Source organism: Scylla paramamosain, chromosome 32 (assembly GCF_035594125.1).
Source record: "Scylla paramamosain isolate STU-SP2022 chromosome 32, ASM3559412v1, whole genome shotgun sequence".
Classification (NCBI taxonomy): domain Eukaryota; kingdom Metazoa; phylum Arthropoda; class Malacostraca; order Decapoda; family Portunidae; genus Scylla; species Scylla paramamosain.
Window position 1 is genome coordinate 13352381 of NC_087182.1, and position 12500 is coordinate 13364880.

Genomic DNA, 12500 nt, shown 5'->3' on the forward strand with positions numbered 1-12500 from the left:
AACAATAATTGTCTCGGTTGTTGTTGTTTTTTTTTTCATTTCCGATAAAGAAACATGTATACTGAAATAAGAAGAAAAAGTGTTTGAATCTTATCCTAAGCATGAAACCTTTAGACACCAACTCAACCCTACTAGCCAGTTTAACACACAGGTTTACTCCTACCACCCCGAGGTCGTCGTCCTGCTGGCCGCTGCGGCGGCGGCAGAGAAGCTAAAGCACTCCGCAGATCCGGGGCCGGAAGCAGACCCTCACAGCAACTGCGACAATCACGGCCACAGAGTCAGCCGCCGCCACCCGCCCTCAGCTACTGCTCCGGCTGTTCTTTCTGTGGTTATATCTATCCCTCCTAATGTTCTGGTTAAGCTTCCTACACCTATGGGCACCACCATATCCACAAGCGTGAGGCTTAAGATGAACCCAGCAAAGGCCACCCTTCATACTACTAACCTCCCTAAGTGCACAGTTATCGGTCATCCCGTCCACACACGCGCGGCTGACCCCCATGCTTATTGTCCTCACGGATTGTTGCGCCTACGGCCTGCAAGCCTAGGATACAACAACTATGGTTACAGAACGCACAGACAGGTCGCCTAGCTGTACTCTCTATAATGAGGCAATGAGCTACACCAACTTTATCCATCAACCCTAAAATTCCAGAGCTGTGGTATTTTGTAACAACTTTTCTTATCCTTCATTTTTATCACATTATTTTGGTGAGTCTGGCATGGAACCCGGCAACACATTTAAACTGCGTGGCCGCGCTGGTTCCCCACACAATACACACCTGGCAGTAAGTTTTCTTTTTTGATAAATAAAATTAGTTATCAAAAGTAATGCTACCATTATTTTTCCGGTCGGCTTCCATTGTTACACACACACACACACACACACACACACATACACACAAAGGCACGCACACACACACACACACACACACACACACACACACACACACACACACACACACACACACACACACACACACACACACACACACACACACACACACACACACACACACACACATAAACACACACAAAGTGCCACGGTTGAAATACTTCCAGGGAGGTGCATACTAAGGTGTGGTGACGCTGCATACCTACTGTTGACCCTTCGCTTTGCCTCCTGCGTGCTTGCTTGTGTGTGTGTGTGTGTGTGTGTGTGTGTGTGTGTGTGTGTGTGTGTGTGTGTGTGTAACAATGGAAGCCTTTCCTTCTCCACTAGTCACCAAATGGACTCGCTCATACCTCTCCTCTCCTCTCCCCACAAGCCCATCTGTGCATGTCAGGAGGGAGGCCAACAGGCAGGACTTCTTGAGTTTACCGCCATCCTGTGCTGAGCAGGTAAACTGATTACTTCATTAAGTGATCTAAGGCCCCGTGACTAGGGAATGAAGCAAACTTTTCTGTATATCTCATGTAGGCTAGACATGGTAACAACAACAACAACAACAACAACAACAACACAAACAAAAAACAACAACAACAACAACAACAATAACAAAAATAGCAACGAAAACAACGACAATAATGACAAGGACAACAACAACAACAACAACAATAACAACTACAGCAACAACAACAACAACAACAACAACAACAACAACAACAACACAAACAAAAACAACAACAAGAACAACAACAAAAATAACAACGAAAACAACGACAATAATGACAAGGACAACAACAACAACAACAATAACAACTACAGCAACAACAACAGCAACAACAACAACGATAACAACAACAACAACAACAACAACAACAACAACAACAACAACAACAACAATAACAACGACAACAGCAACAACAATAACAACGACAACATCAGCAACAACAGCAGCAACAACAACAACAACAACAACAACAACAACAACAACAACAACAACAACAACAACAACAACAACAACAATAATAATAATAATAATATCAATAATAATAACACTTCCAGAGTCATTCATTATCCGCAAATTAAACGGGTCACTTGTCAAAACTAAACATAACAAGCGGGCACACATGTACACATCCAGGTAGGCACGCACGCGCGCATACTCGCACGCACGTTTGCACTTGTCATCATGGGCACACACACACACACACACACACACACACACACACACACACACGAGTTACATCACTCACTGTCAGTCGCGTAATGTTTCCCACCATTTATTTATCACGAAGACGATTTAATATTTACGAATCACGAGAGAGAGAGAGAGAGAGAGAGAGAGAGAGAGAGAGAGAGAGAGGTCGGGGGAAGTGGAGAAAAATACCCGCAGGAGATGTATAGAAGAGGAGGAGGAGGAGGAGGAGGAGGAGGAGGACCAAGAGGAGGAAGAGAAAAGGCACTAATGAGGGGGAAGAGACGTGAGGAGGATGAGAGAGTACTTTCTTTCCAGCCCGTTAAAAGAAATGAAAGCGTTCTCTTTGCTGGATATATGTTAACAACGAGCAGACTCACAATCCTAATGTACAAAAGTCACAGCCGTACTTCACAAGTGAGGTAAATGAAAACACTGGCGTACTGGAAGGTGTATATGAGTCACCGGAGTACACGCAGACCAACATAAACCTAAATTCCTTCCCTCGGAGCAAGGCGGTGGTGAAGCGAGACGGTCAGTGTGGCTACGAGACCGCACATGTGGAGGGAGTTTCTCCTACACTGAGCAGGTTAGTGTGTGTGTGTGTGTGTGTGTGTGTGTGTGTAGGAGGGTGGGTGGTGGGTTAAGGGGTGTAGGGTTGGTTGGTGTGTGGGACTGAGTGGGAGAGAGCGTCGTTGCTCCAGTCTGCGTGAAGTGTGTGTCGGAGAAGGAAGACTCGGTATTGAGCAAGTTAGTGAGCGAGGAACAAACTGAGTGTCTTTACAGGAGTTTCTGTGTTACGCCAGCTCAGGAAGTAAGTTGTATTCTTTAGTTATTTTTATCATTTAATTTTCGCATTAAAATGAATTTTTAAATATTCATTTAATAGTTTACTTTCGATTGGACATGGACTTAGTTATGATAATGACATGTTTTTAACAGGGAAAACGAGGCATGGTAGCCCATCAGTGAGGTTTAGCTTCTGTATCAACCTTGTCAAACTACCCTATTAATATTTTTTTACGTAGGAAAAGGCTAATGAATATATATATATATATATATATATATATATATATATATATATATATATATATATATATATATATATATATATATATATATATATATATATATATATATATATATATATAAAACACCACCTAATTAATCATTAAAAATGGCTTCTAATCAGATAAGACACTTTATCACAACTGCAGATTTGAACAATAACGTAAATTTGACACATAAATATAATTAGAGCGCATTCCTTTGCAATTCAGCCAGTCTCACGCCCCTTCCTTCCCACCAGCCACCGCTCCTCCCCGTCACTGCCTCCCTACACCTCACCGCCGCCATGGACATGCTCCAGTCCGCCAACTCCGCCATCCTCTATACCAAGTCTTCCATCGACAACTTCTCCTCCGGTCTTGACGACCTCGCTGACTCGGTGGGCGTGGGTCCCTTCCTGGCGCTGGTGGCGGGGGCGGTGGTGGTGGCGGCAGGGCTAGGCAGCATCTCCTTGTCGAGCATCGCAAGGGTAGATCAGTACTTTGGGTGGCCCCTCTGGTCTTCCATATTCCCCACCTGGCGCGAGGATCAAGACAAGGAGCGCCTGAAGAGGAGGTGGGTAGGCGCTTCAGGAAGGGCGATTCATTTGTCTGAGCAGGTTCGAAAGTTGGAAAAACTTGACAGAACTGTGGTCTGTATTGTCAGACATTTCGGAGTACTAATGCAACAACTTTTTAACAAACTATTGTAGAAATCATTATGGCTTTAAGTCTGTTTTTCTTTAGAATTCTAGTGGGAAGAAATATCCGTGAGAATCCGAATAAACACCCTTGTGGCCTATGAAGACGGTCCTTGATGCTACTGTCGCGGAAGAAACCGACGTCGCGCGCATCTTGCGTGGTCCCGTATTTATAGTTTGTTTCCGTCGCCTGGAGTGTTCTTTTCCGCCGCAAGGGTCGTGAGTTGGAGCCTCGCCCCCGGCAGTTACGTGGCGAGGGAGGCACCACTCACTTGTTTACTCAGGCACACGCTGTAATTATGGTCTTTAGTTGCCTAGACCCGAGGGAAACCTTCACTTGCTTTTTTTTTTTTTTTTTTTTGCAGAGACAATGACATTAATTAGCAGCGGAAAAGCAGGGAAGGAAAAATGAGGGGGAAAGGTGCCAATGTTTTACTCTCATCATTTATCCCGAGAGAAAGAGTTAGAGAACTTAGTACATGATATCATGCTTATAATTTTCTTCATCTGCTTTAATTTTTTTTAATTTAATTATGATACGAAAGGGGATAGTCTTCCCATAAGAAGATCAAAGGAATATTTTTTTTTTATTTGCGACCAGGCGAGCAAAACAGGACGCGTCAGTTGCCTAGGGGCTCCACAATGCACCGTCATCGTGTCCCGCTAAGCCACGGGGACCCTCGCAGCAACCCGTCGCCGCGGAGCGTCACAATAACACACTCTGATGATCACCACTCCAGGAAGACACGGGACTCAAACGTCAAATCAAACGTAATTTTGAAGCGATAATACAGGTACGCAAAATGATTATATGAAGTAGTATCCGCAATCAACTTTAATGATAATGATTTGCTACAGTCACACTTGCCATGAGTGTGAGTACACCTGTCCTGGGTGAGTGGTGCAGGTAGTGAGGGAGGCGGCACCTTGGCCGCGCCCCGCCACCTCTGGAGTCTCACCGCCGCGCCGAGGTGAGCACGCCGCACCAGCAGCGACCCAGAATCAATAAACAACAAACTTTTTGATGATCCTTCAAACAAGATCCCTAGCGCGGAAAATCGAGGTGAAAATATACGAACAAAGATAATGACGGTGATTAGTTTAAGATAAAAGCATTATACATCCTGCTATTGTACGGGCGCCGCGGAGGGAGGAAAGGGCGGCGGTGCACAGCATGGAGCGTGGCTATGTGGTCCACCCGCTCCATAAACAAAGAGGGTGAGGCTGGGTAGTGGAGATGCGGTGAGCTGCTAACGCTGCTAACTTGCCTAAGGTGTAGAATCTTCTCCTATACACAATGCGAGGCCACGCTCTCTCTTCTCTCCCTCACTCTCTTCCTGCCGCCCTCCTCCTTCCTCCCCCCACGCCTCCCACCCTTCTGTGCCGTCATTATCACGAACTTTATAATGTCAAGGCCAACTCCGATATTATTCTGCACAGTCCTCGCCACAGGTTCGTCTCTTGTCATTGCCACTCGCATCGCCGCCAGCACTAATACACCGCAACGGATTTGTCACCACAGTCACCATCCGTGTCGCACCGTTTATGCTCCGTCATCATTCCTACACCACAGACACTTCCATCATCATCACCATCCCCTTTCCCACCTGTTGTTTAACATGTAAATTCACGTAAAAGTAGACCACACATTTACATACCTTGACTGTTATAAAGCAGTACTAGAAATAAACAGAAAAAAAAACAACTACAACTATAAACTCATCACGATAGGAACCTCCATCACCATCATCACCGCCACTTTACACCTGCCGTGCAAGGTATAATTTTGCAAGTAGGCCAAACGCACACCTTCAACATCATAAAATACTGTTGAAAATACACATTTCTAAAAAAAAAAAGAATAGTACAAAGTGAATGAGTAAAAACATGATTCGGATCTAGTCTTACAAATCCGAGTATTAGGTGTCTGCCTCACTAAACACGAGTACCTGAGGGCAGACAGTCACATGTAACCTCTTGGCACACTCCCTACCACTTTCTTGACCCCAGGGAAGGATAGCTGACCGCCCTGCCCTACTTAATCCTCCCACAACAAGTACACGTGCCCGGTGGTGATAGATAAGCAGGTGGGTGGTGGCTAATATGACGTTAGAGGGGAAAGAGGAATGATAATAATGTGGAAAAGATGAGTTTGTAAAAGAGAGAAACACATGAGTAACTTAACGTCTGTCGCTGAGAAAAGTGTGTGTGTGTGTGTGTGTGTGTGTGTGTGTGTAGGTTGGTGGGTTGGTGTGTGCACTCAGCCTCTACACTAAGGAACAGGAACAGCCTGAAGGAGATGTGATTGTTACCTCTTTCTCCCTCTCTCTCTCGCTCTCTCCGCCCGGAGAAGAATATGGAAAAAAAACTGTATACAAAAACAGACACACATCGACACAGGAACGATGTATATCTACCTGCCGATTAACAACACACACACACACACACACACATACATACACACATGGTCATCAGTTTCCTAAGGGTGATGACACACTTTATACATCTCAGACACCCACGGTACATGCATCAAGAGGCAGAATGATGAAGAATAATGATGGAGAGAGAGAGAGAGAGAGAGAGAGAGAGAGAGAGAGAGAGAGAGAGAGAGAGAGAGAGAGAGAGAGAGAGAGTGCAAAACGGTTACAATCTTTATTACATTTTATACCCTTGGCCTTAGAATCGTCTATACTATTTTTGGCTTCGCTTTATAACCATCATAAACATTTTTAGAACCCCATAAAGTACTCACGTTTTCCTATTAAACCTTGCATTAAAATAGCATTTTGTTTAACATAAAAAGCTGAATCAAGTTACTGAAAAAAGTGACACAATTTATCACTTGTCTTTTCTCTCTCTCTCTCCTCTTATGTTCTTACCACTGCCCTTCCTTTCCTTCCCTAATGCAATTTTTTTCCATTTTCCAAGATGTTTCCCGTTTAAAAAATCGTGCGGTTCACTTTATATCGCATTTTCTTTCTTTCATTATCACATTTTACCTTTATTTTTCTTTCCCTTTGTTGGTTTCTTATTCAATTCACCTCTCATCATTCTTCCCTTTTTTTTTCACAGACGTGACGAAGTTGGGTCTGAGGTCATGAAGCTCGTAGAGGTGGCAATCAAGAAGTACTTTGAGAGGGAGGATCAGCAGCGCTTTCATTAGTCACATACTCCTCAATGCCTCTCAACAAAGAAGGCCGCATCCTCATTATTCTCTTCATAATTTTCCTACTTAATCTCTTCCTCCATCTTCTCCTCAATCTTCCCTTTCTTCACTTTTTTTTCTTACTTCCTTCCTTAATTCCTCGTCCTCTATCGATCTCGTCCTTCTTCCCATTATTATATATATTTTTTCCTTGCTTATTCTTTCTTTCCTGCACTCCTTGTCCTGTATTAACATCTCGCCCTCATCCTTCTCTTCCTTCATTGTCGCTTTCTTCTCTTCCTGATAACTAAACCAGATGTGAAAGAGAGCAAAATGACTAGAAGAAGAGATGCAGAAGATATTCAAGGAAGAGGAAGACAGACAGTTGATGATGGAGGGGAAGAACTGAAGGAAGGAAGAGAAGAAAGCGGCAATGAAGGAAGGGAAGGATGAGGGCGAGACATTAATGTATTCAGTGCCATTCTGCCTTTTTGAGTTTTCTTCGTTGCTTTATTTTCTCTCTCAGTTTCTTTCACCTTAAGGCAGCTTTTTTCTTACCCTCTCCTAACTCCTCCCCTTCCTCCTCCTCCTCCTCCTCCTCCTCCTCCTCCTCCTCCTGCTCCTCCTCCTCCTCCTCCTCTTCCTTCTTCCTCTTCCTCGTAGTCTTCCTGTTACAGCCCACTTGTTCTTCATGATGACTTGGTCCTCGCGGGTTACCAGCTGTAAGAGTGTGTGTACGTGTAGTGGTTTTTGTCGCTATTATAATAACAGGTTCCCGCATCTCTTAACTTATTTATTTATTTATTTATTTATCTATTTATTTATTAGGTAAGATATTATTTAGCTGTATAAGATTGTTTTCGCTTGTTGAGTTACATATTTACTTAGCGATTTATTATTTATCAACTTACTTGAAGCTGTGTGTGTGTGTGTGTGTGTGTGTGTGTGTGTGTGTGGGGCGGAGATGGCTAGGCATTATGCATTATCAGTTCCCTCCTTCAAAATTAATCGGTGACTGCATCGGACAAAACGTAACATAGTACACAGGAGAGAGGGAACTGGCTTGCAAGCATTAAAAGGCTGTAGATTGGGTAGTACAAGTTCCCTTAAGGTCACTAAGGGGAGTCACTCTTAGTCTTTTTTGTCCCACCTGCTTAGACCTGTAAACACCGAATTTGTTAGTTTTAGTGTCAAGAACAGAGAGAGAGAGAGAGAGAGAGAGAGAGAGAGAGAGAGAGAGAGAGAGAGAGAGAGAGAGAGAGAAACATTTACACTACATAATCATGAAGAGAGTTAGAAATAGAACTTTGAATATAAACGCAAACATTAAAAGGAGAAAACAAAACGAGTATCAATGAAAAATAACACAAAAGTATTGAGAATCTAACCACACACATTAAAATACGAACATAATATAAATAACTCAATCATAAAAATCAGAACATAATCACTAATATATAAACACGAAATAAATAATACAAACCAACACATATATGAGTTACGACAAGCTTTCAGTATACATAATTTAACCAGCATTAACAGACAGACAGACAAGCAGACAGACAGACAGACAGACAGACAAAGGATATTACAGACTAAAAGATCACTGTGCTTGGAGTCAGACACCCACGTATGCTAGAGGTAGTGAAAGGAAATATAGTGACAGAAATAGAACTCTCTCTCTCTCTCTCTCTCTCTCTCTCTCTCTCTCTCTCTCTCTCTCTCTCTCTCTCTCTCTCTGTCTCTGTCTGTCTGTTTATCTTATTACTTGTCCTCCATCATAATTTCATTATCGTTATTTTCTACTGTATCTGCATTCGTTGTTATTGTAAATATGATTATTCTGTTTTGTCGTAATGTATTGTTATCGAATACACCAAGCTTGTCAGACGAACATTTACTTCACCCTTTCATTACCTTTAAACTCTGATAGCGGAGGGTGGTAATATTTCCCACGCTTTAATAATGCATATGATAAGGTAACTTTTTCTTTTCCCCCTCCCACGCCTCACATTTCCATATTAAAGCGTTCCAGGCGTGCTGCTGTCGTGATGGGTATTGCGTTTCACTCCCACGCAAAGCCAGCAAACTCAAGGGAAAGTCGGTGCCTCCCTCCCACAGCCTCCAGTTAATGTTGCAACGCTGTCAACTTAATGAAAATCGTACAACTTGCCTTGAGAGAGAGATAGAGAGAGACAGAGAGAGAGAGAGAGAGAGAGAGAGAGAGAGAGAGAGAGAGAGAGAGAGAGAGAGAGAGAGAGAGAGAGAGAGAGAGAGAGAGAGAGAGAGAGAGAGAGAGAGAGAGAGAGAGAAAAGTTACATAGAAAAACAGGCCACAACAGACATTGCTGTCCTCACGAGGTGACCTGACCTGAGGTGAGAGAGAGAGAGAGAGAGAGAGAGAGAGAGAGAGAGAGAGAGAGAGAGAGAGAGAGAGAGAGAGAGAGAGAGAGACAGACAGACAGACAGACAGACAGACAGACAAACAGAGAAACAGACAGACAGAAAGATAGACAGATAGGCAGACAAAAATAAAGACAAACAGACAGACAGACAGCCAAAAACAAAAGACTGAGAGTGTGGGAGACGAACATACAGACATACAAACATACAGACAGACAAACAGACAGACAGACAGACAGACAGACAGACAGACAGACAGACAGACAGACAGACAGACAGACAGACAGACAGACAGACAGACTGACTGACAGACAGACATATAGACAGACAGACAAAGGACATAAAGAGACAGACAGACAGACAGGCAGACAAACATACAGACATTAACAAACAGACAGACAGACAGACAGATAGACAGATAGACAAATAAACAAACAGATAGACAAACATACAGGCAGAGAGTGGAGGAGGGAGGGAGGAGCTGAAGTACATTATTTTCATGCACTTTGGAGATGAGGAGAGAAGGGAGAGTGAGAAAGCAGCATGAAAACGTTTAACTGACTATTACTCATTTCATAAAGTACAAGTGACACTTTTTGCTTTCACCCCGAGGACCACGAGCGTGACTGGACGCGCCTTCCTCTGGTCACTGGCACTCTCCCTCACTCACTCTACCTTCGTCCGCCCCTGAAGCGAGAGGTGTTTCCGAAGCGCTCTTCCCAACGTGACTGGTACTAATCAGAGTAACGGAGGACGAATGCTGGAAAGACTAACACTGACGGAGTGAAGGGGAAAGTGTACGTCATCTATTAGCCGTTCAGTGACAAGGCTCCAGAAGAACCCTCCAGCAACAATACATGTATAGAAAGGTTGCACAGTTGCTCTGAAGGTTGCGAGATTAATTCTGGCTCACGGCCGCTTGTCAATGGAAAAGGTAGCATTCTCTTGTAACCCTATTCGGAGGCATTCCTTTACGTCACCATAACTTAAATAAATTAGTATTCACTATTGAAACTGCATAAACTGACAATTATTAAGTGATGATTCCCTTGAAGAGCCTCGAAAACATAATTAATGACACCATGACAGCGACTGAAGCGGACACAATATTGCCTTTAGCCCAAGAAGTGTATCCAGCGACCAGTGTCAATGACCAAAACCCCATGAGGACGGCAAGGATCGATACCTCAACCCTTATATCACTCTTGTCAAAATTAGATATCATGGCGCTAGGAAAAGCGATATTGTTAACTGCCATGTTCGTGCTGGCGTTCAAGTTGGCGTGGCTTTTGTCCAAGCCCAAATACTACCGCAGAAAGAGGTTCTCGGTGACGCCGTGGCTTGCCGAGGTGTTGCCTGCCTCCTGGGACGATCCTGACCACAGCTCTCCACTTTTCAGGTAAGGGGAATAAGGGATCAGGGAGGGCACTCGGGGGTTGACAGACGGGGAAATGATTGAAGGGCTGAAACACGGAAAGGAATGACTGGATGAAAGACTAGGAGAAGAATGATTAGTTGAAGAGAAGAGAGAGGAATGAGAGCGTGAAGCAAGGGATAAAATGAGTGAGGACCAGGAAAGACAATATGAGCATTATGAACGAGAATGGAAATCAAAAGAAAAGTAAAGAAATAAGCAAAAAGAAACTATAAATATAAGGATAATTTATGAACTATTTGTATTTATAGTTAAAACTAATTCATTTGTAGCATCCAATATGTATAATGACGAAAAAAATCGATAAACCAATTAACTAATTGAAAAGAAAGAGAATTACGCACGAACTCGTGCAGGCAAATGTAAAAAAGGTGAATTGAGAAATACATTAAATGATTACATATTGAAGCAAACTGCTATAATGAGCAAAAATCGACACCAATTGTCAATATGCGAGGCTTATGAATCTCCGCACATGAATGTACACGTATTTCTGTTCATATAATAAAGCACATTAATGTCACATATATGACTATAATCCTTATGAAAGGTCTAAGATATAGAAACAAAAACACATTTAAAAGCATATACTACATAGACACAATCTTCATTACCATGCAAAGTAGTTAATTAAAAATACAAGGCAAATATTTAAAAGCCGACGTGTAAAAGTATAATGAAGAAGTTTCCACTCACTAACGTGGTCTTCTGCTGATGGCAGTGGCCTTCAGTGTTTCGCTCAGTATGTCACTTTTTCTTACAGATCTGAGGATGCCTTGGGGCTCGTCCTGCGCTCCCTCTCCCAGGCCGCCGCCCGCTACGGCACCAGGAGGGAGGAGGGAAAGGAGCAGGCACCCTTAACATCCACGTGGAGTGTCGCTGACTCATCATGACTCAGAGTATATCAAAGATGACTCTTCAGTAACTGTTGATGCAGTGATGGTGTGCGAGGCGGTGTGTGTGCAATGGTAAGAGTTTGGAGATTAGTCGTACACTTTCATGAGTGTGGATGCAACTAGTATGGTTAAAAAAGATAAGTAATTAGTTAATAAGTAATAAAAGTCGATTCCGCAGTAAATGTAGATTTATGATGGTAAACAATGATAGTAAACTGTTATAGTAATGGACTAGTTATTTAATTAAAAAAAAAATGTATAATAAAAATGGACTCTATTAAAAGTACAAAACTGTATTCGCAATTTCATCAAATATATTTAAGCAAAAAAAAAAAAAGTTATGAAAAGAAGATGATTCACTAATTCTTATCCCTTCCTAGAAACACACACACACACACACACGCACACACACACACACACCCACGCACACACACACACACACACACACACACACACACACACACACACACACACACACACACACACACACACACACACACACCTGAGCGCGCCCCGACGTGCCGCGCCCGCCGTGCGTCCTAGGAACAGCACTACCTGAATGGGACGTCACGTAGAGGCGCTCGTGTGACACAATCGAGTTAGCAAGGGGCTGCTTCTCCGCTAAATGGTTCCTCAGCACAAAGGCGGGAAAAGCGAGTAGGAAACGAGGCACATGCCAAGTGGAGCTGAAAATGGCAACGAAGGAGAATGGGAAAATAGTGTACCGGATAAAGGAAATAATAGTAGCAGTAGAAATGCACTGGTAAACTATGCACTATGTTTAAAGATA

At 43.1% G+C, this 12500-nt stretch overlaps 2 protein-coding genes across 2 annotated transcripts; both read left to right on the forward strand.

Moving 5' to 3' along the window:
- Positions 1–2591: 2591 nt before the first annotated feature.
- Positions 2592–8870, forward strand: LOC135089217 (uncharacterized). Its single transcript, XM_063984588.1, has 3 exons — positions 2592–2898; positions 3394–3707; positions 6904–8870. Exons 2-3 carry the CDS (start codon positions 3439–3441, stop codon positions 6992–6994), a joined length of 360 nt encoding a protein of 119 aa, XP_063840658.1. The 5' UTR covers positions 2592–2898; positions 3394–3438; the 3' UTR covers positions 6995–8870.
- Positions 8871–9448: 578 nt separating this feature from the next.
- Positions 9449–12391, forward strand: LOC135089219 (uncharacterized). The gene is made up of 2 exons (XM_063984591.1): positions 9449–10778; positions 11578–12391. The coding sequence occupies exons 1-2, from the start codon at positions 10420–10422 to the stop codon at positions 11705–11707; spliced, it is 489 nt and encodes a 162-aa protein (XP_063840661.1). The 5' UTR covers positions 9449–10419; the 3' UTR covers positions 11708–12391.
- Positions 12392–12500: the final 109 nt, after the last annotated feature.